We start from the raw sequence: 26,143 nt of genomic DNA on the forward strand, positions 1-26,143 counted from the left end.
CAAACTGGATGGAATAGCATGCCGCTGCAAGATGCTGTGGTAGCTATGCTGGTTCAGTATGCCTTCAATTTTGAATAAATCCCCAATAGTGTCACCTGCAGCGCACCCCCACACCATCACACCTCCTCCTCCATGCTTCACGGTGGGAACCAGGCATGTACTGTAGAGTCCATCCGTTCACCTTTTCTGCGTTACACAAAGACACGGTCATTGGAAACAAAGATCTCAAATTTGGACTCATCAGACCAAAGCACAGATTTCCACTGGTCTAATGTCCATTCCTTGTGTACTTTAGCCCAAACAAGTCTTTTCTACTTGTTGCCTGTCCTTAGCAGTGGTTTCCTAGCAGCTATTTTACTATGAAGGCCTGCTGCACAAAGTCTCCTCTTAACAGTTGTTGTAGAGATGTGTCTGCTGCTAGAACTCTGTGTGGCATTGACCTGGTCTCTAATCTGAGCTGCTGTTAACCTGCGATTTCTGAGGCTGGTGACTCGGATGAACTTATCCTCCGCAGCAGAGGTGACTGTTGGTCTTCCTTTCCTGGGGCGGTCCTCATGTGAGCCAATTTCTTTGTAGCGCTTGATGGTTTTTGCCACTGCACTTGGGGACACTTTCAAAGTTTTCCCAATTTTTCGGACTGACTGACCTTCATTTCTTAAAGCAATGATGGCCACTCGTTTTTCTTTACTTAGCTGCTTTTTTCTTGCCATAATACAAACAGTCTATTCAGTAGGACTATCAGCTGTGTATCCACCAGACTTCTGCACAACACAACTGATGGTCCAAACCCCATTTATAAGGCAAGAAATCCCACTTATTAAACCTGACAGGGCACACCTGTGAAGTGAAAACCATTTCCGGTGACTACCTCTTGAAGCTCATTAAGAGAATGCCAAGAGTGTGCAAAGCAGCAATCAAAGCAAAAGGTGGCTACTTTGAAGAACCTAGAATATAAGACATATTTTCAGTTGTTTCACACTTTTTTGTTAATTATATAATTCAACATGTGTTAATTCATAGTTTTGATGCCTTCAGAGTGAATCTACAATTTTCATAGTCATGAAAATAAAGAAAACTCTTTGAATGAGGAAGTGTGTCCAAACTTTTGGTCTGTACTGTATATATATACCTATACTATGTGTATTTATATTTAGTCTATCTATTCTAACGTATTCTACTCTTTACTGTACGTGGCATCCGCTGGCTTTTATTATATCTATCTGTATATCTATATACAAACATATATATATGTTTTAAAGATTATTTTGTTTTAAAACAATGTGTACAGCTTTTTTTAAAATGCTATTTTAGCATGAGCTTTTACATACAGAGAACTGCTCTATGTAAAACCTCATGTTAAAATCGCAATGTATACGGATTGCATACGCATGTCATATGGATGTTCTGTGGACAAATCGCAATCGTTATCCATGACCATTCCGTACATAAAAACATTTGTTTTTTTACTTGAGTTTTTAAGTGCCTTTTATATGCAAGTTTTATTTCAACCTCCCTATAGTGAAAAAATGTCCCACAGCGCAGATATCAACAGCGTTTTTAGAGGCTCAGTGAGCATGAGTTTTTGTGGAATCACCTTTGAAGGGTTAAACTCAGCAGATTTTCAACACAAAAAATGTAGCTGAAAGAAACGTATCATTTACACTGCATGATAACATGGCCTTATGGTGCAGACACCTGCAGAAAATGTGTATTAAAAACTGAAGAAAAAAACACAGCACTTAAGCTGGAGTCACACATAGCGACTTACCAGCGATACCGACAACGATATCAAGGATAAGTCGCTATGTGATCGCTGGTGAGCTGTCACACAGACAGCTTCACCAGCGATCAGCACAGCGATGCCGAGCTCCCGGCATCGCTGGCCATCCCTGTTCCCTGTAAAAAATAGAATCAAAATAAAAATATTGTTATTCTCACCTTCCGACGTCCGCGTATCATTCCCGCCTCTCTCCACGCTCGCGGGAGCGCGAAGTCTCGCGGTCATTCTCGCAAACGATTACTGGGACCGGAGCGTGGAGAGAGGCAGGAAGGCCGCGCGGGACGTCGGAAGGTGAGAATAACAATATTTTTTATTTTAATTCTATTTTTTACAGCTGATCGCTGGTCTCCCGCCTGCCACACGCAGCGATGCGTGCTGGCCAGCAGGAGACCAGCGACCAAAAAAATATCCAGAGGTTTCTTACAGCGATCAGCGATACCGGCAGGGGGGCCGCTCACTGATCGCTGTGACACACAGCGATCTCGCTGGTGAGATCGCTGCTACGTCACAAAAGTTGTGACTCAGCAGCGATATCGCTAGCAAGATTGCTGTGTGTGACTCCTGCTTTGGGGTCCCGTTACATTTAGCGATGCACCAGCGATCCCGACAATGATACGACCCGGTCAGGATCGCTGGTGCATCGCTAAATGGTCTCTAGCGAGCTGCTAAACAGGCAGATCTCACCAGCGACGCAGCAGCGATAAGCGATCCGTCGGTGATAGCTCTTACCTGTCACACCGCAGCGATGATGATGACGTCCATGCGTCGCTAGTCGGCGCCAGCGGGCCGCCAACGATTAAAAAATGGCCCAGGCCGTTCCACCGCGATCAGCAGGGGGGATCGGTCGCAGGTACGTGTCACACAAAGCGAGATCGATACAAAATTGGTGACGCTTTAACGATATTGCTAGCGATCTCGCTATGTGTGAAAGGCCCTTTAGGCTATGTGTGAAAATGGCCTAAATCAGTAATTACCTTTTTTCTTTTTTACTATTCTTATTATGCACCTTCAATTAGACATTAGATAACAATTTTGGTACACCTCTATTTCGTGCAAAAAAAGTGTTTTTTGTTTGTGGTAGTGTCTGAAGCACTTTGGAGTAAAATGCTCATGTTTGTCAATGACACTCAACTATGCAGGAAAGCAAGCGTAATTTATTGTGGTTTGTATTTCACCTTACAGCACTGTCTCCTGCAATCAAGCTTACTATGTCTATGGATTCATCAGACTACGTACCAAGTGGTAATGTATATATAATCTACTCTCCCGATTAGTAAGCATATGTTACTGCCATCATGATTACTACTTTATATAATATTTCTGGGTGTCATTCCTAACAAAATGTAAATACCACAAACCGTGACTCATGCACTGTCCCCCAGGCCCTGCCGTAGTCATACAAGCGTAGATTGTGAGCCTTCAGGGGCAGGAGCCTCTCCTCCTGTACCAGTCGTCAATTTTGTGTTTTATTATGCATACCCCTTCTCACATGTAAAGTGACATGGAATAAATGGCACTATAATAATAAATAGTACTAATAATATTTATCACTTCTCCAGAGAGTTTACAGTTAATCCCTTCACCCCCAAGTCTGTTTTCACCTTCATGACCAGGCCAAATTTTACAATTCTGACCACTGTCCCTTTATGTGGTAATAACCTTGGATATGTCACACAAAATAGTTAATAAATAACATTTCCCAACATGTCTACTTTACATCAGCACAATTTTTGAAACATAATTTTTTTGTTACGAAGTTTTAAGGGTTAAAAGTTGTAAGGCGATTTTTCATTTTTCCAGCAAAAATTATTAAACCCTTTTTTTTAGGGACCACATCACATTTGAAATGACTTTTGGTGGGCCTATATGACAGAAAACAACCAAACTTGACACCATTCTAAAAACTGCACCCCTCAAATGGCTCAAAACCACATCCAATAAGTTTATTAACCCTTCAGGTGCTACACAGAAGCTAAAGCAATGTGGAAGGAAAAAATGAACATTTTTACTTTAACCCCAATTTGCTTATTTTTACAAGGGTAATAGGAGAAAATGGACCACAAAATTTGTTGTGCAATTTCTCTTGAGTATACCGATGACCTATATGTGGGGGAAAACTACTGCTTGAGAGCACAGTAGTGCTCGGAAGGGAAGGAGCACAGTTTGACACAAAAATAATTGGAATCGAGAGCAGATGCCATTTTGCATTTTTAGAGCCTCTGATGTACCTAAACCATGGATTCTCCCCTGATGTGTGGTGAGCACCTTGAACCCATGTAAATGTAAGCCGTGAAAATAAATACAATTTTTTTCACAAAAATGTTCTTTTAACCACAGTTTTTTTTTATTTTCACAAGGGTAACAGGAGAAAATGTATCCCAAACTTTGTTGTGCAATTTCTCCTGAGTATGCAGATACCCCATATGTGGGAGAAAACTACTGTTTGGGTGCACGATAGGGCTCGGAAGGAAGGAGTGATGTTTTTGAAAGCTGACATTGATGGAATGGTCTGCGGGCTTCATGTTGCATTGGAAAGTCCCTGATGTGCCTAAACAGTGGAATCCCCACACAAGTGATCCTATATTGCAATTGATCTAGTATCGTGTGGTGTACATCAGTTTGGCATTTGCGTGTTGTGTAGAGTGCATCAGGTTGGCATTCTTGAGTAGTGTAGAGTGCATCAGATTAGCATGCGTCAATTCTGTAAGTCAGAAATGAATTTAGTAGTCTATGGATGTGTGGTACAGTTTGAAGCATTCTTTTATACACAGGCCAGGTTTGTTGGTGCAGGTGTTGCATTGATAAGTGGTATCCCTGCATATTCCCCTTCTATAACACACTCGGCACCTCTTTTTCAACCTTCCTTTTTTTGTGATTTGAGGGACCTCACCTGGGAAATGTTGCCCTGGTAACATAAAGGCATCTTGAGTTCCAGAAGTCCTGAGTCCTTCCCCTTCCTGACTGCCAAAAATTTGGGCTTTGATCACTACCTCCTTGAAATGAAGGTACGGTAACTGATCTGGCCTGCACATTGTGTTAGCAGGAAAAAGTTCCTTTCTGTACGATGTCCACAGCCAGCTTCTTGTACCACATCTTTGCTTTCCGCATGGCACTGTATGGCTGGAGGACTTGACCAGAGGACACAGTCTGGTTTGGTGACCTGTGTAGCGGTACCTCGTACAGTGGTGGAGGTGCTGCCATCATGTATGGTGTTCAAGAAAAGAACATCCTTCTTGTCCTTGACCACCAGGATGTTGTTGTTATATTCTGTTTTCTGAGTAGCCACCCAATTAGCGGAGGCCTCTCTGATTTTTCCAGACAGGACCACATGAAGCGATAGCTAGTGCAGAAAGGGACTTAAGTGCTGGTATAAAAGTTTTCTGCGTAGAGGTGATTACCTTGATCCAGCAGTGGGTGAACCAAATCTCACACAATTTTCCCCTTCACTTCTAGGACAGAGGTGATTCAGGGGGCTGAATCTGAGTGTCCTTTCCTTCATAAAAACTTAACCTCTGGGCGTACCTGAGGTACTCTCACACAGCTTGTAGTGTTTAATTCAATACCTGACACTCTTACTGGGCAGATATTGCCAGAATTTGAGCCTCCCCTTGAAATGTATTAAGGACTTCTCTGTCATGATTCAGGCCGAGTTTTTGTCTTTTCTCTCCTTTCCCGGTCTGGTTATGTCAGAGGTTAATTTTCCCTGCCTCATTCCTGTGTCCGGTCTGCTATATCTCTGTGCTGCAACCTGTGTGCAGTGCCAGTTATATTGCATGTCTTCGGCATGTTTAGCTGGCTCTGGTGAGTTCCTGATCTGACCTGCTGCGCTCATCTGACTCTACCCGTGTCTGTTGCTGACCTTTGGACCGTGTTCAGACTACCCGTTGTCATTGCCTCTTTGCATCTCATATTCTATTGCTGACCTTTGGACCGTGTTCAGATTACCCATTTGTTATTGCCCCTTTGCTTATCCGCTGTCTCTGGTATTCTGACCCTGTCATGTGACCTGACTTGTGACTTTGGATTTCCCTTTGGTACTGTGCTACTGTCTGGTATTGACTCTGCTCTCTGACTATTCCGCTGTCACCTAGTAGTTTCTTCACTGTATTACTGCTGGTCTGCTTCATTGCAGGATTTTCAGCTCATTCTCCACTCTGCTGCCATCTAGTGGAGTTTGTGTTACTCTGCAGTAACCCGCAGTATTACAGCATGACTGTCATGTACGCCATGTCTGTTTTGCCTCATGACCCTGGGAGCGGTGTGCACGCGCATCTCATGTCTGCTATCCTGCATGTTCCCTAGAGCAGTGTGCACACTCACCTCATGACTGTTGAGCTGCGGGATGTCTGCGTTTCTACTCTGCCTTCTGTGATCGCCTCGTCTTGTTTAGAACCCCTGATCATGTGTCCTTCCTATGTTCTAGCAGAGGCTGGTTCTGCATTCATCCCTGCATGTCTGGAACTCTGATCATGTGACCTGCCTAGGTTTCAGCACTGGTTCTGCAATCATCTCTGCATGTCTGGAACTCTGATTATATGACCTGCCTCGGTTTCAGCACTGGTTCTGCAATCATCCCTGCATGTCTGGAATCCTGATCATGTGACTGCTCCCTGTGATCCTGGAGGATCTGAACTGGAAGTTCTCCTCTGGTCCTGACCTGGAAGTGGAGGTGCTATGCCCTATATCAGACCGCCCCTTCCTATGCTCAAGGCCTGAGTATTGTGTTGCTTCCGTGCATGGCTGCTTGGTCTGCTGGGTCGCTCCCTCTATTCTGTGCCCCTGCACTTTGCTCTGTCGTGCGTCTCTGCACACGCTCTGTGCTTGTACTCCGTCTCTTGTCCCGTGCCTTGTCTAGTGTTTGCCCTTCGTGCCATGTTTTGTCTCTGCTCTGCTTTGCCTTGTAGTCCTTCCTTGCTCTGATTTTGTTCTGTGCTCCAGTCTAGCTCCTGTTCCTTGCTCCGTACCTTGCCTTGCTCTGCCTGGTTCCTCCCTATGGTCTCTGTCTTTGCTTGCTCTGCCTCGCTCTTTCCTATGGTGCTCTATAATGCTCCCTGGCACATGCACCATTCCTCCTCTCCTACTTTTGGTGCTCTTTTCCATGTCTAGTCCCAAGGCTCTGCCTTGGCCCGGCTCTGGGCTTCGGCCTACGCTCCGCTGCTAGCTCTGTTCTTGCTCCGTGTTTCTGCTTATGCCTCCATTCCTGGTTCCGTATTCTGTCTAAGCTCAGTCTGGTTTCCTGTCTTGCCTTGCTTTGCTGCTTCGTGTACCCTGTCCCTGGCGTGTCTCTCTACACGTGCAGGCCTCGCTTTGAACCTGTCCCTGGCGTGCCCCTCGGCACGCACAGGTCTCGCCTTGTACTTTGCCCCTGGCATGCACTCTACATGCGCAGGACTGCCTCGTACTCTATGCCTTGTCTCTGATATTTAGTGTGCTCTTGCACCTCTCGTACTAGGCTTTGCCGTGCTGTCTCGCACGCGTCTCTGTCCTGTACCTTTGCCTAGCCCTGCCTTGTGGCTCTGTGCTCTCTTGCATGCGCCTGGTCGCCCATTGCCCGACTGTTTCGCCTCAGCCGTGCCGCTCCTGTCGTGCCCGCCTGTGTGCCTCAGCTGTGCCCGCCGTCCAGTGCTATAGTGGTTACCGCCTGTGTGTGCCTCAGCCGTGCCGCCTCTAGTCGTGCCCGCCTGCCTGTGCCACCCGCCGGTACCACCTGCTGGTGCTCCAGCCGTGGTTTCCGTGCTCCCTTGCACTCACGCTGGTTCTCGCACTGTGCGTTTTCGTGCTACTCTTGCACAAGTCTTTTGCTTACTTTGCTCTGCTTTGAACCCTGTCCTGCTTGCCGGATTCCGTAACCTGCCGACCGCTGCCAGAGGTCCGGACCTAGATGACTGCGTCCTGATGTCCGAAGCTGACTTCCGCAGCCTGATTCCTGGATCCTGTCGGTCGATGCCAGCACTCTGGATCCCGATGCCACCGGACCCTATCTTGGATCCTGGTGTGTCTTCGGGCACGCACTCTGTCTTGGACTCCGGCGTGTTCCTTGACACGCATCCTGTTGCTAACTTTGTCTTTTCTCCTTGCATGGAACCCTGGTTTGCTTACCGGATGTCCGGATCCTGCCGATCGCCTACAGAGCTACAGAATCTGATGTCCTGGTTGATCGTTGCCTGCTGTCCGGAGTCTGTTGTCATCGTGCCCCTGCCTAACATCTTGCACTTACCATGCTTTGGACCTTGGCGTGCCCTTGCACGCACTTTGCTCTGTGTTCCCTGTGTATTTACGTTTGGCACCTGTTATTACCCTGAAGTGTTCCTTAATGAAGTTACTTTGAATTAATGTCTTGTCTCGCCTTGTCTTGTTTCCCTGAGCTGGCCGTCTGGTCCAGCTGCCGTGGTGGCTCACCCCCTTGGTCTTGTCCCTGACACTCCCTGTATAGGGGGTGGCTCTTCACTAGGTCAGCTCGCCCTAGGTGGGTGGGTGCCACGGCCCAGAGGGTCCACTCATTCAAGAAAAACGACTCAGCGTAAGCTGACGCTCGTCACAATGACATCTTCCATGCCGATGCCCCTTTGGGGAACATACACCTCAGAAAACTTGTTGCTGAAGTGATCAATGACTGGCCGAACTTTGAAAAGTCAGTCAAAGTTGGGGTTCATCTGAGGGAGGACATTGTGCATTATCATTGAAAGCAAAAAATTGTGGATGGTCTCAAATAGTTTATGGGTCAGAGCCATGCAGAACAGTGGAGTGTTGTATAAAACATCAACACTCCAATATTGCCAAAGCTGTGGCTTCTTCAGTAACCCAATGTGAAGGTCATGGCCCCAAAACATCATTTCTACCCCTGCATGTACAGGGGTACAGTTAGAAAATTATGAAAGGCGGTTTTGGGTCAAGAACTGTTGGGCGTACAAATTTGTCTCTGCCAACATGAGGTTTACAAAATTCCCAGAGAAAAAGACTTTGAAGAAGTAGATTTCTGTGAAACTGGTAGTTGCATGTTTGATTCCTGCCACAAAATTAGGAATCTGTGGCTCATAATCATCTGGGGGGGAGGTTGGGGCGCTGGTTCATATTGTGTCCTGGGGCATATGCTTGGTGGTTCGGTATTGCTTGAGGAAGAGGAGGAGAGTGAAAAGTAAAGGGAGGTGGCATTCTCTCCCTCACTTTCAGTGTCAGAGGTAAGGAAGGCATATGCCTCTCTGCTGAATACTGTGATTGAGATGAGCGGCACTTTATTCACATTTGTGGTATTTGTGTGTACCAAATTTTATTCAGTTGAGTGAGTGTTTGGTGTAAAAATTTTTTTATTTAGAATAGAAAAAAGCAAGAAAATAATCGAGAAAGAAAAAGATAAAAATAAAATAAAAAGAATATAAACATTTGGGAAAATAAAAAAACAAACTTACTAAACAGATGTCAGTAAAATAAAATTCTCAACTATCTGATGCAAACACTGACTATATTCAGTAAAAAATACGATAGTAGATGCTGATTACATTGTATTTTTACTGTCCCTTATCTAGTCCTATTAACTAATTCAATTTATTTTTTAAATTATTTTTTCACACAAAAAACAACTTGATGCCAATCCGTGATGGACGTCATTGATCAGCGCTCGACGGCTGTACGTAGCACGCACGGATGTGATTCGTTTTTTTAAGCATTAACCCTTACTTTATTCAGTGAAAAATACTGTAATAGATACAGATTATTATGATGACATATTTTTACTGTCCCTAATCTAGTCCTATCAACTAATGTAAATTATTTTTTATTCGATTCTTTTTTTACACACAAAAAAACAACAACCCAATGCCGATCAGTGATATTTGCCACTGACCAGTGCTCAGCAGCTGTAGGATGAATACACGAATGTGGTTCAAAAAGGGGATCGAAAAAAATAGGAAAAAAAAGTCCTTGCCAAAAGCGGGCATAGATGCCGATCAGTAATTTGTGTCACTGATCAGCTCTCAGCAGTTGCAGGACGCATGCATGGAGGTGGTGCAAAGGGAGGGAGGGGGGAATGGACAGGGGAAAAAAATCCTGGAAGAAAGAGAGCACTGGTGCCGATCAGTAAAAATCAAGGAACAGGTCAACAAAGGACCAGGAACGTCTTTTTTCTTACAGCACCAGCAGAAGTGATGGTACAGGCTTGAAAAAGTCTGTGGCACCACAAGGCGCAGAACAGAGTGACTGAACGGCAGTGATTTGCTCTGCAACATCCCCAAGCTGGAATGAGAAAGTGTAGAGTGGTCACTGAGAGTTCAGACTGATTGTACCATTCAGCTTCATTGTTCAATTGCACCAATTATTGCAGGTGCTGGTGACGCTGGCATTACGTATCAACAGCCTATGATCAATGCTGTTACAGCATCGTCCATGGGCTGGACATCAGTGTTTTAGGCAATTTCATTGCCTGAATCACTGGAATCGCTGTGATTGGCTGTTCAGAATTGAATTGAATTCACAATTGAACTGTTCATACTTGTGATTGGCTGTTCAAAATTGAACAGCCAATCACAGAAATCATAGTTGCGTAGGGGTCATGATAGCCCCTGTAACGACAAGTCCCGGTGCCTTGCTGCAAGATTCAGCAGACACCTTAATTTGATCACTGTACGCTCAGTCACAGTGATGCTTTAAAGCTAAGATGTATCCATGCCACCAAGGTCGAGAAGTCCTTCCCAGCCAGGACGTATGGATATATCCAAGTAGTGTAAGGTGGCTGTCGCACACCTAGTGGTTGGGAGATAAACTTGGAGTAATGCTTTACTACATATAAGACTAAAAGGGGTTAAACAGCTCAGCTATAACGGATTGATTGTGAGCAGCTGAGTTAGGAGAGACTGCTCCTCACCATATCTCCACCCCTGGTTGTTGTTCACTTAGTAAATTTGAGAGCTGTTTGTCTCACACATGGTTGTGTACATGGAGGTTTGTAGTTCTCCTGGATTGAGTGCCTTTGCTAAAGAACTAAGAAGCTGGACTCTAAGTCAGGCAGGCTAAGGCCGGAGTCACACTTAACGTACACTACCATTCAAAAGTTTGGGGTCACCCAGGCAATTTTGTGTTTTCCATGAAAACTCATACTTTTATTAATCAAATGAGTTGCCAAATGAATTTAAAATCTAGTCCAGACATTGACAAGGTTCAAAAAAAGAAGATTTTTATTTGAAATAATTATTTTCTCCTTCAAACTTTGCTTTCGTCAAAGAATGCTCCTTTTGCTGCAATTACAGCATTGCAGACCTTTGGCATTCTAGCAGTTAATTTGCTGAGGTAATCTGGAGAAATTTCACCCCATGCTTCCAGAAGCCCCTCCCACAAGTTGATTTGGCTTGATGGCCATTTTTTGCGTACCATACGGTCATGCAGCTCCCACAGCAGCTCAGTGGGGTTGAGATATGGTGACTGCGCTGGCCACTCCATTACAGACAGAATACCAGCTGCCTGCTTCTTCCCTAAATAGTTCTTGAATAATTTGGAGGTGTGCTTTGGGTCATTGTCCTGTTGTAGGATGAAATTGGCTCCAATCAAGCGCTGTCCACAGGGTAAGGCATGGCGTTGCAAAATGAAGTGATAGACTTCCTTATTCAAAATCCCTTTTAACTTGTATAAATCTCCCACTTTACCAGCACCAAAGGAACCCCGGACCATCACATTACCTCCACCATGCTTGACAGATGGCATCAGACACTCTTCCAGCATCTTTTCAGTTGTTCTGCCTCTCACAAGTGTTCTTCTGTGTGATCCAAACACCTCAAACTTGTAATTGTCTGTCCATAACACTTTTTACCAATCTTCCTCGATCCGATGTCTGTGTTCTCTTGCCCATATTAATCTTTTCCTCTTATTAGCCAGTGTCAGATATGGCTTTTTCTTTGCCACTCTGCCCTGAAGGGCAGCATTTCGGAGTGGCTTCTTCAGTGTAGACGTGTACACTGGCGTTTTGCGTGTACTATTTAATGAAGCTGCCAGTTGAGGACCTGTGAGGCGTCGATTTCTCAAACTACAGACTCTAATGTACTTTTCTTGTTGCTCAGTTGTGCAGCGGGGCCTCCCACTTCTCTTTCTACACTGGTTAGATCCTGTTTGTGTGGCGCCCCTGAGGCTTCAGTCGCCACAGAGGTACTGCACCTTCTCCTAAGGTGTAATGCCCCACCATCCAGGTAAGGTGGCAACTCCTGACCACGCTCCACACCTGCATTCCACACACTGGATAGTTCAGTGGGGCCACCTAACAGCTTCAGGCTGGGGGTTAGCAGAGCACCCCTCGTGGAACCCTGATTCGTAACACGAGATGTGCTGGGAGGCGGGTGGAGTGTGATGATGCAAAAGAGAGGGAAAGTGTAGGATTTCAAGGCAGTCTGGGGGGAGACCCAGAGAAGAGAGCAGGCTGACAGCAGGTCAGCCTGAGAGGAGCTCAAGGCGGAGGAAGGCAGTCAGTCAGGAGAGGCTGAGGACTGGTCTTAGTGGAACGAGCTCCTCAGGGAAGGAAGAGAAGGAGAAAGAGACGTAGACTGGAGACTACAGATTCCATAAGAGAGATAGAACAGATCGGAACGAAGGAGAAGAGAAGGACGGTGGGAAGCTGGTTGAGAAAGAGAGAGAACCCTTCCAGTCCAGAGAGCGCAAAGGCCGGGGCCCGGGCCCCGAGGTTGATTGGATCTTTATATCCGGCAACAGACACCGGAGGAGTAGTGAGCCGCTAACACCTTGCTCCCACCATAGACTTGGGACACAACAGCGAAATGGATAGAGAGCCAGGACTCAGGAGAGGAGTCCCTGAAGTAGGCTACAGCTGTCTGTCATACAAGTAGAGACTAGGAACACCTTGAGAGAGGCATTCCAGGGTAACTAAGTACTGGAGTGCTTCACACCTAAAGGCGCATTTGAGGAGTCGTTCAGTGAAGGAACATATTGGCGGAGTGTGGAAGGGAGAATCCTATCCTGCCTGGAGGTTGGCTGGAGCCCTGACCTGGAGAACACAGTACGGAGGCAGGCAGTTGTGTGAACTGCAAACAGTGAGTAAAGCTTTGGAACCGCATACTCTGGTGTCCTCCAGTTATTCCCGCACCGCTATACCTGGGTAACAACATCTACACCATCCTGCGCCTCTCCTCATCCATTGCACCTACACTGCCCTGGGACTACAGCTCCACCTGTGGGGAGCTATACCATCTCTGCTGCACCACACCATCAGTCCCAGTGGATCTGTATGCAGCGTTGGCCTAACACCATACTTGCCAAATACCACAGGTGGCGTCACGAACTATTCTAATAAACTCTAAACACCATTAACACCACCGCCATTGATATTGGGGTCCAGGGCCAAGGACCGGGTCACCGCTGCTGTGACACACCATCCCCCGTGCACCGACCCGGTACCGAGTACCCCACTGCCCTGGGCGAGCCGCGGGGCGACCCATTTGTGCTCTCCTCTGAAGGGAGCAGTACACACCGTTGTAGGAAATCTTCAGTTTCTTGGCAATTTCTGGCATGGAATAGCCTTCATTTCTAAGAACAAGAATAGACTGTCGAGTTTCACATAAAACTTATTTTTTTCTGGCCATTTTGAGAGTTTAATGGAACCAACAAATGTAATGCTCCAGATTCTCAACTAGCTCAAAGGAAGGTTAGGTCTGTAGCTTCTCTAATCAGCCAAACTGGTTTCAGCTGTGCTAACATACTTGCACAAGGGTTTTCAAGGGTATTCTAACCATCCATTAGCCTTCTTACACAGTTAGCAAACACAAAGTACCATAAGAACACTGGAGTGATGGTTGTTGGAAATGGGCCTCTATACACCTATGCAGATATTGCATTACAAACCAGACGTTTGCAGCTAGAATAGTCATTTACCACATTAACAATGTATAGAGTGTATTTCTGAATCATTTAATTTCTAAAAGACATACTAATAGGGAATTTAGATTGTGAGCCCCATCGGGGACAGTGATGATGATGTGTGCAAAATGTAAAGCGCTGCGGAATATGTTAGCGCTATATAAAAATAAAGATTATTATTATTATTATTATTTAATGTGAGCTTCATTGGAAAAAAATGTGCTTTTCTTTCAAAAATAAGGAAATTTCTAAGTGACCCTATACTTTTGAACAGTAGTGTATAAAAACATGGTCCGTTTTTTACGGACGAGAATCGCAGAAATGTTCCCTGAACAGTGATCTGTATGTCATCCGTTAGCAATGCGAGGATGCGATTTTCTTGCATCTAAGCATCCGAGTGACATCCGTATGGCGAGATTTTCTCTCCGGCTTGCAAAATGGACATTTAATTGGTCTATAGCCTCAAATATTTGTGAAAACAAATATATATATATATATACCGGGTGAGTCATAACGGACGGATGTATTTGAAGTGGCTATAACTCACCACCAGGTGGAGGTAGAGATGTGCGGGAGGCGGGGTTATGTTTGTGAGGTGAAAGCATTGTTTTTATTTTAGTTTCAGTTTAAGCTATGGTGCCGTGGACGATAGAACATCGCGTTTTTGCGTACGACAGTTTTGTCAAGAATAATGAGTGTATCACAGCCGTTCAGCGTGAGTTTCGGCGTCATTTCAATATTCACAGAAATCAAGCTGTTCCCGCTCGTAACACTATCCTACGTTGGGTTGAAGCACTCCGTACACGAGGTACACTAATGAACAAACGACCACCGGGGGCTCCACGAACGGCACGTACCGCTGCACAGCCCTAAGGTAACGGTGTGGTGTGCTATGGGCAAATATGGCGTGATCGGTCCGTACTTTTTCGAAGGCGATAATGGCAATACTGTTACCGTGAACTCACAACGTTATATTGCCATGATAAATAACTTCTTTGTTCCTGAGTTACGACGGCAACATATCCCCATCTCTAGTGTGTGGTTTCAACAAGATGGGGCAACGGCCCACACAGCCGGAGCAACAATGAACGTTCTTCGCCCTCTCTTCCCTGGTCGCATCATTTCCAGGTTTGGCGATATTAATTGGCCTCCTAGGTCCCCAGACCTGTCCATGTGCGATTATTACTTATGGGGTCACCTCAAATCACGTGTATACAAGCTTAAGCCTCGATCATTACAAGAACTGAAGGAAGCTATTCGAGTGGAAGTTGCCCAAATCGACAGAGTTGTGTTGGAACGTGTTGATGCCAACTTCCAAGAACGCCTTTGGAAATGCATCACTGATAATGGCCACCACATGGCAGATGTTGTTTTCCACACTTGAATTTGTCAAATGCTATTAGTATACGTAACCAAATCTGTGAATACATTTATATTTAATAAATATTTAACGATTTTATGATTAGTTTAAAAACGTCCGTCCTTTATGACTCACCCGGTATATATATATGTCAGTGAGACACATATATAAATATATATTTATATGTCATAGATATCTAGATAGCAGAATAGGTGAAAAATCAATTGTTGGCATCTGTAAAATCTTTACAGAACCCGACAGGATATGAGACATGGTTTACATACAGTAAACCATTGCATATCCGTCATTTTTTTTATATATGTCCCTCACTAATAATGTTAATAGTGTATGTGTGTAAGATTTGGGAGCTGTAGGTGTTAAATTAAAGGATTAATTCACTGAAAAAACTGGCGTGGGCTCCCGCCCAATTTTCTCCACCAGAGAGGGCAAGCCAGTGACTGAGGGCGGATATTAATAGCCAAGACGCCAGTTTTTTTTCTGTGAATTAATCCTTTAATTTAAGACCTACAGCTCCAAAATTGTAGAACATACACTACTAACGTTATTAGTGGGGGGACATATAAAACAAATAACGGATATGCAATGGTTTACAATATGTAAACCTTGTCTCATATCCTGTCGCGTTCTGTAATGATTTTTCAGATGCCGACAATTGAATTTTCACCTATTCTGCTATCTATATCTCTATGAAAAAAATAAATAAATATATATATATATATATAAAAATAGTCATTATAAACAGTGATCTATTTCAAGAGTTTATTCCTGTTAATGTTGATGATTATAGCCTACAGCCAATGAAATCCCAAAAGTCATTATCTCAGTAAATTAGAATACTTATAATACCAGCTTGAAAAAATTATTTTAAAATCCGAAATGTTAGTCTACTGAAATGTATATCCAGTAAATGCACTCAATATGTGGTCGGGGCTCCTTTGGCATTACTGCATCAATGTGGCGTGGCATGGAGGCGATCAGTCTGTGGTACTGCTGAGGTGTTATGGAAGCCCAGGTTGCTTTGATAGCAGCTTTCAGCTCATCTGCATTGTTGGATCTGGTGTCTCTCATCTTCTTCTTAGCAAGACCCCATAGATTCTCTATTTGGTTAAGGTCAGGCGATTTTGCTGGCCAATCAAGTACAGCGATACTGTTGCTTTTAAACCAAGAATTGATAATTTTGGCTGTGTGGCCAGTAAGCTGCTTATGAAATAGTTCCAGTAGCAGCACCAGCAACAGGTTCAGCAAGACCAGCAACCACACTGACAACAGTAGCAGCCGATTGAAATTACTTAATGGTGGTTCGTGGCACGGCAGCGGCTCCAACTCCATGTTCAGCGGATGTTTTTTCTAACCAGAAGGTGGTGAGGAGAGCCTTGCAGAAAATGATGATGAATGAAGATATAAAGGCCTTTTTAACCATTTTTGAAAGGGTTGCTGATAGAGCCGTGTGACTTCCGCCCACTTAAAGGGAGAGCCTCAAAAGGCCTAGTATAATTAAGATATGTATACTGATTTCTGGTTTACAGTTATTGCTAACAAGCTTGTGAGACATATCTATCCATTCATGTACTTTTTCTGTATCTGTTTAAAAATGTTAATAAAATACACAGTTAAAAAAAAAAAAAAAGGCCTAGTATGATTTAGTTTTACAGGACACCAAAGAATATGCAAAATTAAAAACGAAAATTTTGGCGCACTTGGGGATGACAATGTTCGTCAGTACACAACGGGTCCACCACTGGGCATATCGCCGTGACAAACCATCTCGCTCCCAAATGTTTGATATGCTGCACCTCATTCAAAACTGGTTGCAGACGGAGTCTTTTTCCCCAGCGCAGATGATAGTGAGTTGTAATCGACCAATTGGTGCAGTTCCTTTTGAGTCCGATGCAAACTTGGGTTGCCCAGGAAGACTCCCATAACGCCGAAAACTTGGTCGGACTGGTCAAAAGGTATCAGGGGTTTGATAGTTCCTTGAGGAGGCAACCTACTCCATACTGGGGCGTCCCATGAGGAGGTAGAGGATAAAAGGGGTGGGGCATCCAAAGTCCAAGGGGGCAGCGGAGGTCATACAGTGGGTCTCATCGAAGAATGTAATTTGCTGGAGATGTCACAGCCAAATTCATATAGCTACCCATTGTCCCCTGACCATTGAGCAAATGGACTGTAGCATGGGACACCGGTGTTCATTCTACGCATATCAGGCCTTCAGTGTGAACTGTACACCTGGCGAGGGATCCCAAGCTTGTTCTGTAAAAGTAAATGGTCAGCAAATGACTGGACTACTGGTCTCAGGTAGTTTGGTGACCCTCGTGAGGGCCACAATCCCTCTTCAATTGATCCCTGGGAAGAAGGTGGGTGTCTGCTGCATTCACGGGGATGCTAAAGACTATCCAGTGGCCAGAGTGGTCATTGAGACAGCCAGAGGTACTGAGTCCCATCAAATCGGTGTGGTCCAGGATTTACTGCACCCAATTATCATTGTCCGTGACTTTGTATTGTTTTGAAACTTGTGTGGAAGGGACAGAGACCTTGATCGCTCAAGTAAGAAATGTGTTAGCCCTAAGGAAGTTTCACCACCCCCAGAATCTGCGTGGTTTTCAATCTGTGTAATGGTGAAAGATGAGGAGGTAGTATTCCCTGAGGCCGACTTTCCTGAGATAGGGATGACTGGAGAAAATTTTGGGTCCTCCCAACATAGGGACCAAATTCTAAAAGAAGCTTTCAACAATGTAACTGTTAAATGACATAGGACAGGAGCCGGGGGCAGACACTAGATTTCCTTATTGTATAATGTATGGGGATTTATTGTACCCAGTTACTAAGGTCAAAGCGGAAATAATGGAGCAATTGTTGGTACCAGGACCCTATAGAGGCCATGTACTAGATCATTGTAACCCATAAGAATTATGCTGCGGCAAACCTGGACGATATTGTAATCTTCAGCCCAGATTGGGGAATTCATCTAGGAAAAGTCCAGATGGTGTTTGATGCTCTCAGGAAGGCGGAGTTCTCTATAAATCCCCAAAAATGTGCTTTGGAGAAAAAGTAAGCCAAATACTTTAGATATGTAGTAGGCAGAGGTGAAATCAAATACCAGATCAATAAAATGGATGCAATCCAGAACTGGCAGAAACCACACTCAAAAAGGCAAGTTAGGGCCTTTCTGGGAATCGTAGGGTACTACAGGAGGTTCATTCCAAACTTTGTCATGGTTGCCGCACCCCTGACCAACCTGCTCAAGGGAAAAAAACAGTCATGGCCAAATGGACGTTATAGGGAGAGACGACCTTTAACCCCTTTCTATAATCGGGCGTATATTTACGCTGATGTCGGACTCCCTCCCTTTGATGTGGGCTTCGGCAGAGCAGATCGAGTTGTAGCAGCTTCTAGTCTATTGACTATTGAAGCATGCCAAAAGTAAATAAAAAATGCATTTAAAAATATAAAAAACTATAAAAGCTCAAATCAACCCCCTTTCGCCCCATTCAAAATAAAAATAAAATCAAACATATGCATATTAGATATCGCCGAGTTCAAAATCGCCTGATCTATCAATAAAAAAAGGATTAACCTGATCGTTGAACGTCGTAGTGAGAAAAAAGTCAAAACGCCAGAATTACTTTGTTTGGTCGCCGTGACATTGCATTAAAATGCAATCAAAAGATCGTATCAGCACGAAAATGAAACCACTAAAAACGTCAGCCCGGCATGCAAAAAATAAGCCCTCACCCAACCTAAGATTATGAAAAATGGAGACGCTACGGGTATTGGAAAATGGCAAAAAAAAAAAAATATTTTTTTTTTTTTTTTTTTTTTAGCAAAGATTGGATTTTTTTCACCACTTAGATAAAAAAGAACCTAACATGTTTGGTGTCTATGAACTCGTGATAACCTGGGATGGCAGGTCAGTTTTAGCATTTAGTGAACCTAGCAAAAACGCCAAACAACAAACAAGTGTGAGATTGCACTTTTTTTGCAATTTCACTGCACTTGGAATTTTTTTCCTGTTTTTTTAGTACATGACACGGTAAAACCAATGGTGTTGTTCAAAAGTACCAATCATCCTGCAATAAATAAGCCCTCACATGGCCATATTGATGGAAAAATAAAAAAAGTTATGGCTCTGGGAAGGAGGGGAGCGAAAAATGAAAACACAAAACCGAAAAAAGCTCAGGGGGATAAGGGGTTAACGAACTGAATGTAGCTCTGTATAAGCAGCCAGTCCTGGTTGCCCCCCGACTTTAATTAGAATTTGTATGCCAAACGGACACCTCAGAAGTTGGATTAGGAGCAGTCCTTTCTCAGGAGATACACGGGAAGGAGCATCCTGTTCTCTACCTGAGTAGGAAATTGTCAGCAGGTGAGAAAAATTATTCCTTTGTAGGAAAGGAATGCTTAGCTACAAAGTGGGCATTGGACACATTGCGATACTATCTTTTAGGGTGCAAATTTAAATTAGTTTCAGACTATGCCCCACTCAGGTGGATGAGAGAGGAAAAGGGAAAAATGCCCTTGCTACCTGCTGGTTTTTAGCCCTGCAGGATTTTTGCTTCTATGTGAAACCTAGAGCCAGTAGTTACATAGTAATACTGATGCCCTCTCGAGAATCCCATGTCTAGTGGAAGAAGGTGCCAAACCCATGGCTTTTGGCAGAGAGGGGAGGTATGTAAAGTGGCTGTCGGACACCTATTGGTTGGGAGATATTTTCCCACATTTTTTTCACATTACAACCATGCACGTTAATGTATTTTATTGGAATTTTATGTGATATAGCAATACAAAGTAGCAAACATTTGTGGAGCATAAAGGAAATGATATATGATTTTCTAAATATTTTAAAAAATATAAATCTGAAAATTGTGATGTGCATTTGTATTCATCCCTGAGTCAATACTTTGCAGGACCACCTTTTGCTGCAATTACTTCTGCAAGTCTTTTCAGGTCTGTCTCTACCAGCTTTACACATCCAGAGGCTGAAATTTTAGCCCATTCTTCTTTGTAAACTATACCTAGTTCAGTGAGGTTGGATGGAGAACATCTGTGAACAGCAATTTTCAAGTCTTGACACAGATTATCAATGGTGTTTTGCTTTGGACTTTGACTGGGCCATTTGAACACATGAATATGCTTTGATTTATGCCATTCCATTGTAGCTGTGGTAGCATGTATAGGATCATTGTCTTGCTGGAAGGTGAACCTACGCCCAGTCACAGGTCTTTTGCAGACTCTACCAGGTTTTCCTCAAGATTGCCTGTATTTAACTCTATCCATCTTCACATCAGATCTGACCAGCTTCCCTATGCCTGCTGAAGAAAAGCATCAGCACAACATGATGCTGCCACCACCATGTTTGACTGTGGGGATGTTATTTTCAGGGTGATGACCAGTGTTAGTTTTTGAAGAAAAAGACAGGAATGGATAGTTTCTGCTTCAAAAACTGTATCTCAAAACTCCATCAAAATGATACATGAGAAATTTGGATGCAGATAAAAGGTGGTCTGTTTCATTATCAATATCTCAAAATATGTTGTTTTTTTCTATAGCCTATTTTTACATTGGAACAAATGACAGTGATGACGAAGATGATTTTGACTGCGAGTAAGTATTACTGTCATTGTTTATGTACTTTGTGACACCTACATTTGCCTTTGTATGATAGTTAACCCCTTTCCAACATTGGGCGTAATAGTACGCCGATGTTGGACTCCCTCCCTTTGATGTGGGCTCTGGCGGTGAGCCCATATCTTTCCCAGGACATCTCAGCCGTTTTGAACAGCTGACATGTGCCCACAATAGTTGTGGGTGGAATCGCAATCCACCCGTGGCTATTAACCAGTTAAATGCCGCTGTCAAACGCTGACAGCAGCATTTAACAATCTCTTCTGGCAATTGCGCCGGAAATCCGCTCACCGATGATCCATATCACATGATCGCGGGTCACCGGTGTGTTGGTATGACAACCGGAGGTCTCCTGGAGACCTCTGTGGTTGTCATTGCCGACTTGCTGTGAGTGCCACCCAATGGTCGGCGCTCATAGCAAGTGAGTAATTCTGCTATATAGAGACAATCTGGTCATCGCCTCTATGTAGCAGAGCCTATCGGGTTGTGGCAGTTTCTAGTCTCCCATGTAGACTATTGAGGCATGTCAAAAGCAAAAAAAAATTGTTAAAACATATAAAAAGATAAAAATATAAACTTTCAAATCACCCCCCTTTCGTCCCATTCAAAATAAAACAATAAAAAAATCAAATATACACATATTTGGTATCGCCGCATTCAGAATCGCCCGATCTATCAATAAAAAAAGGATTAACCTGATCGCTAAACGGCGTAGCGATAAAAAAGTCAAAACGCCAGAATTACGTTTTTCTGGTCGCCACGACATTGCATTAAAATGCAATAATGGGTGATCAAAAGATTTTATCTGCACCAAAATGGTATCATTAAAAACATCAGCTCAGCACATAAGAAATAAGCCCTCACCCAACCAGAAATCACAAAAAAATGGAGACACTACAGGTATCGGAAAATGGCGCAATTTTTTTTTTTTTTAAACGAAGTTTGGAATTTTTTTTCACCACTTAGATAAAAAAAGAACCTAGACATGTTTGGTGTCTATGAACTCGTAATGACCTGGAGAATCATAATGGTCAGCTTTAGCATTTAGTGAACCTAGAAAAAAAAAGCCAAAAAAAGTGTGGGATTGCACTTTTCTTGCAATTTCACCGCACTTGAATTTTGTTCCCATTTTCTAGTACACGACATGGTAACACCAATGGTGTCGGTCAATAGTACAACTCGTCCTGCAAAAAACAAGCCCTCACATGGCCATATTAACGGAAAAATAAAAGTTATGGCTTTGAGAAGAAGGGGAGCGGAAAACGAAAACGCAAAACTGAAAAAAAGCTCCGGGGTTAAGTAGAGTTTTTAGGTGCTTGAGCTTATTCTGTATTCTTGGATAGAGTTAAACGGGCTCCAATAGAAAACCATACAGTATATAAGATATCTTTCACGCAGTTTGGTGAGTGCACGTGTTTTACTTCTAATTTTCTTTTTACTTCGAAAAATACATTTTCACAGGAGAGAGTAGCATAGTGAATAGGTAATGACCGTTTCACATCCAATCATGCTTTCTCTTCTAAGGCAAGAGCAAGAGCGACTAGACGCAAAAACACTGCATCCCGTTTATACACTATCTCCTGTGAATATGCACTTTTTTCTATAAAAATAAATGCTTCTTTCACCATGGTCTTGCAGTGTAAACAGGTTGTGAATCACCCGATGGGCACGCAAAACACTCTTCTGTCAAGTGAAATTATTTTTAATCTTGTTTAAAAATCATCATTCCAAGCTGCACATTGTCTAGTGTAAACAGGACTTGTGCTGCCATGAACAATGTCAGCCTATATGTACTGATCAATGTGCTACAGATCGTTCCATGTGCATCATTTAACCTGGTCTACCTGTGCAAACAGGCTTTAATCAACTGTCGAAGGGAAAATATTACCAGATGGTGGTAATTTAGTGTAAATGAAACTTTAGAGAATGATTAATATAGCGGTAATTGTTGTATTATAAAGATAGTACCGGTAGTTTGCAATTTAATTATACTGCACACTTGTAAATGGATTTATAATTGAACCCTATATTTTGGTTGCTTTTGCTTTTAACTGCTGTGATTTTCAAGGATACTCTAAATATTCAATATTCATTTAATATAAAATCAAAAAAATATATATATTTGATAAAAATGTACTTAATACATTCAAAATAATTGTTTAATTCATGTACTTTACTAGGTCTGCTTCATACTTATCTATGTTAACTCAGATCTGGGATGATATAAGCACTTGGGATGAAGGTTATAACCCACCCCTTGGCCTTGCAATTAAAATACTAAGAATACTGAAAGGCCTAAGAATTAGCTCTCGAGAAAGCAAGCAAACCCGTACTTCCTACAATGCATTTTTGGTAAGTTGCTTCACCATTGCAAAATTTGGGTTTATGAAAATTATTTCAAATCTTATGACTGATTCTTATGTTTTTTTTATGCCCTGATTTCAAAAACACTTTAACCATCACGTATGGATTTTGCACAAAATGCTTGTGAAATTACTTACAAGTGAGATGAACAAGAAACAGCTTTATTGTAGCCCAAACTGTACACAATAAGACATATATATATATTTATTTATATATATAAACATTTATTGAACATCCATTCTGCAACGTATTATTTATTGGAAATTAATTCTTGCACATTTTCCTTTTTTCTTCAAAGATTCTCTTATAGAAGGCCTGCGGATCTTCCCTGTGAAGCATCCAGCAGTAGTCCCTCATCATGTTCACGTTCCATCTACCTTGGTATCGGTGTTCCATCTCTTTGATATCCTGTTGAAATCTTTCTCCTTGCTCTTCGCCACCAGCACAAAGGTTTTCTGGAAAGTAGTTCAAATGGAAATGTAAAAAATGTAACTTAAAATTCATCAGACAGCCCAACGTCTCAGCATGTTCACCATGATGGACATAAATTTTGGATCTTCACAACTTCTTTAAAAGAATCCCAAGCCCTTTTCTCAATAGCCTTCATTTTTGTTTTGAACACATCGTTCTTTGTGAGTTTTTGAAGAAAAACTGAAGGAGGGCATTTTTATGGGTACAGATACTCAAACAGTGCCTGAAACTTCATCAGTCCAAGCTTAATGTGGAGTGGTGGCAGGAGAACATTGGTGGGATCTACTAAACTTTCCACAACTGTTCTTAAGTCCAGGTTGCAAAAATGTTCTCGTTGGACAACTTTATGGCTTCAGTGATGAGTCCTATCCCGCCTGTGCCATTCACAGAAAAGACATGCATACTTTGTGTACACTCCTTGCTGGCCAAGGAGCAAAGAGAGAACTTTCAGATCACCACATATTAACCATCTTTGATTTATGTAGTTAAGTTTCTGGAGAATAAAGTCTAAATTCTCATACTTTCCTTCAAATGCACAGAATACCCTACAGGCACAGAAGCATACTTGCTGCCATTTCAGAATTTTTTTGAATCAATCAATAAAGAGTCTCCACTCACTCAAATTGTACTCAAGGTTGAATTTTTTCCATTACCCCAGGAACATCACTGCAGTACACTAGAGCACCATCTTGAGAAAAGTATAGAAGGAATTCCTTTTCTATGATTCTCTACCATGAAAAACAGGAATCAGGGGCTAGCAGGTTCTTTTCCTTTAGTCTCTAGAGCCTAAAAGTTCTGCAGAATGTTAAGGAAAGTTCAAATCCCTGACTAAATTATTTATTTCGAGCTGTGACAATCTAATTACACCAAAGATCATGCAAAGGGGTCAAACTATTGTTCAAGAAAAATCCTATGGAGTCAGTGTTTGCAAAAAACTACCTGATGGTTTTTTTTTAAATATTTTTACTGAGTTTGGCAAATGAAAGTATATACAAATCACCTCTTAATTTTCAAACAATTTTACCCTTGCAGACCTGTGTTTTTTAACATGAAGAAAAAAATTGTTTAAGGATAGGATAGGATTTTGCTAATGTAAAATATATGGAATTTTATCTGGTAAGGATACTGTTGGCACTAAAATCAGCCCAAACCACTGATTTCAGTGGGATTGGCCAAAAGTATTATCGATGTGTAGGGCACAAATATTCTCCTTGGATTCCCACAATCTCTTCAAGGCCAAATCCTGTCCAGACCAAAAAGAATTAAAGATATCTTCTTCGGGTTCATCTTCAATTTGTTGTCCGGTATGATACATTTTTGAGGGGGTGAGAATCCGGAGATACATCAATGGAGCAGTCCTATGGTCTATGCAGAGGCATCTTCGCTTCCTTGCAGTTGAAGGTATTAGGACACGACCAAGAAGTGGATGTCAGACCTGAAGATGGCATCACCGGCGGCAGGACAGGCTCATGAAGTACGCAGCCACGGAAGACCCAGGAGTAGTGGGTGCCACAGACTGGAAAGCGGTCACAGCACATAAAAAGCGATGTTCCCCATATGCAGCATTCCTACTCGAAGCTTCACCTGCTCAGTAACAGCTGAAATGACTTTGAATAGGGCCTTTCCCTCAACAGAGGACACAATCAACGGACACTGGAGCTGATGGATGGAAATCTGAAACAGATTCACCACGGTTTGCTGCAAGAAAATTCCCGCCAAACCAGAGTAGTCAGTCTCAATGAACCTGTTGCCTCCAAAGAATAAGAATACATTCAGAGTCAACGGTGGTGCGGTATTACTTTTGCCCAGGGTATCTTCCACCAGCCCTTTACTTTGGAGTTTCTCTTACGTCTCAGAACAATAATGGATGAGATGTTCTGTGCTATTACAGTAGCATAATCCATTGGCATAACAGTGTTCCTGCTGCTGTTCTGCCAGCTTCAAATGATCCACGTGCATAGGTTTAGAGAAACCAGCTGCCTCAGAAGGCTGTGGAATGGATGGTCTCTGGAAGGATGGAGCCAGACGTGATGGATTCCTCTCACACGTCACCACTCTGCACCGTTCCTGAAACCTGAGGTTGATTTGGGTTTCCAGGTCATCTAGGGTGGTAGGGATGACTCGACCAGCCAGTTCGTCCTTTAAACCTTACAGACAATCCCTCCATACTAGCTTAGACAGATCACCCTGACAGTCTGAGAAGAGAAGATGCAGCAGAAGACACGACCCATCTCATCGAAGACCTTTCAGAGGGCAGCCAGGAAGGCCTGCAGATCCGAGGTCACAGGATCCCCTCTCTTCCACAAGGGGTTGAGGCACGCTAGGACATCTCCTTCTAGGTGGGACATCAGAAATCACACTTTAGCCCAATCAGAGGGAAACTGATGTGCTTACATGTCATTGTAAGCAGGTTGCGAGATGCAGTGATGGACAAGAGGTAGAGCAAGAGTTAACAACTTTAATAACAGGGGAATACTCCACGCATAGAGGTAGTGGGTTAAACAGGTGAATAAAAGTATTATTGCAAAAGGATATGCAAAGTTCAAGAATAAAGGAACAGGTTGCGGTGGTTCTTGTGAAATACTTGTGGCAGAAGTTCCTCAAACTGTGACTCCTGCTGGCAAGTCAACGGCACCAGCAACGGTTGGCGCGGTGTCTTTTCCAATGGGGTCCTGTGA

The 26,143-nt window shown here is 43.2% G+C and overlaps 1 protein-coding gene across 3 annotated transcripts in view; it reads left to right on the forward strand.

The window, feature by feature from the left end:
* Positions 1 to 26,143, forward strand: part of LOC141087774 (uncharacterized) — a 124,085-nt gene that overhangs the window by 66,303 nt on the left and 31,639 nt on the right. For all 3 annotated transcript variants that reach the window (XM_073573613.1, XM_073573603.1, XM_073573593.1), the window contains exons 2-4: positions 2,963 to 3,022; positions 20,555 to 20,609; positions 22,811 to 22,982. In XM_073573613.1, coding sequence (XP_073429714.1) covers positions 2,989 to 3,022; positions 20,555 to 20,609; positions 22,811 to 22,982 — 261 coding nt within the window. In that variant the 5' untranslated portion in view covers positions 2,963 to 2,988. The remainder of the gene's footprint in view (positions 1 to 2,962; positions 3,023 to 20,554; positions 20,610 to 22,810; positions 22,983 to 26,143) is intronic.

This window comes from Dendrobates tinctorius, unplaced genomic scaffold (assembly GCF_039654945.1).
Source record: "Dendrobates tinctorius isolate UK_male_01 unplaced genomic scaffold, ASM3965494v1 ptg000007l, whole genome shotgun sequence".
In the NCBI taxonomy this organism is placed as follows: domain Eukaryota; kingdom Metazoa; phylum Chordata; class Amphibia; order Anura; family Dendrobatidae; genus Dendrobates; species Dendrobates tinctorius.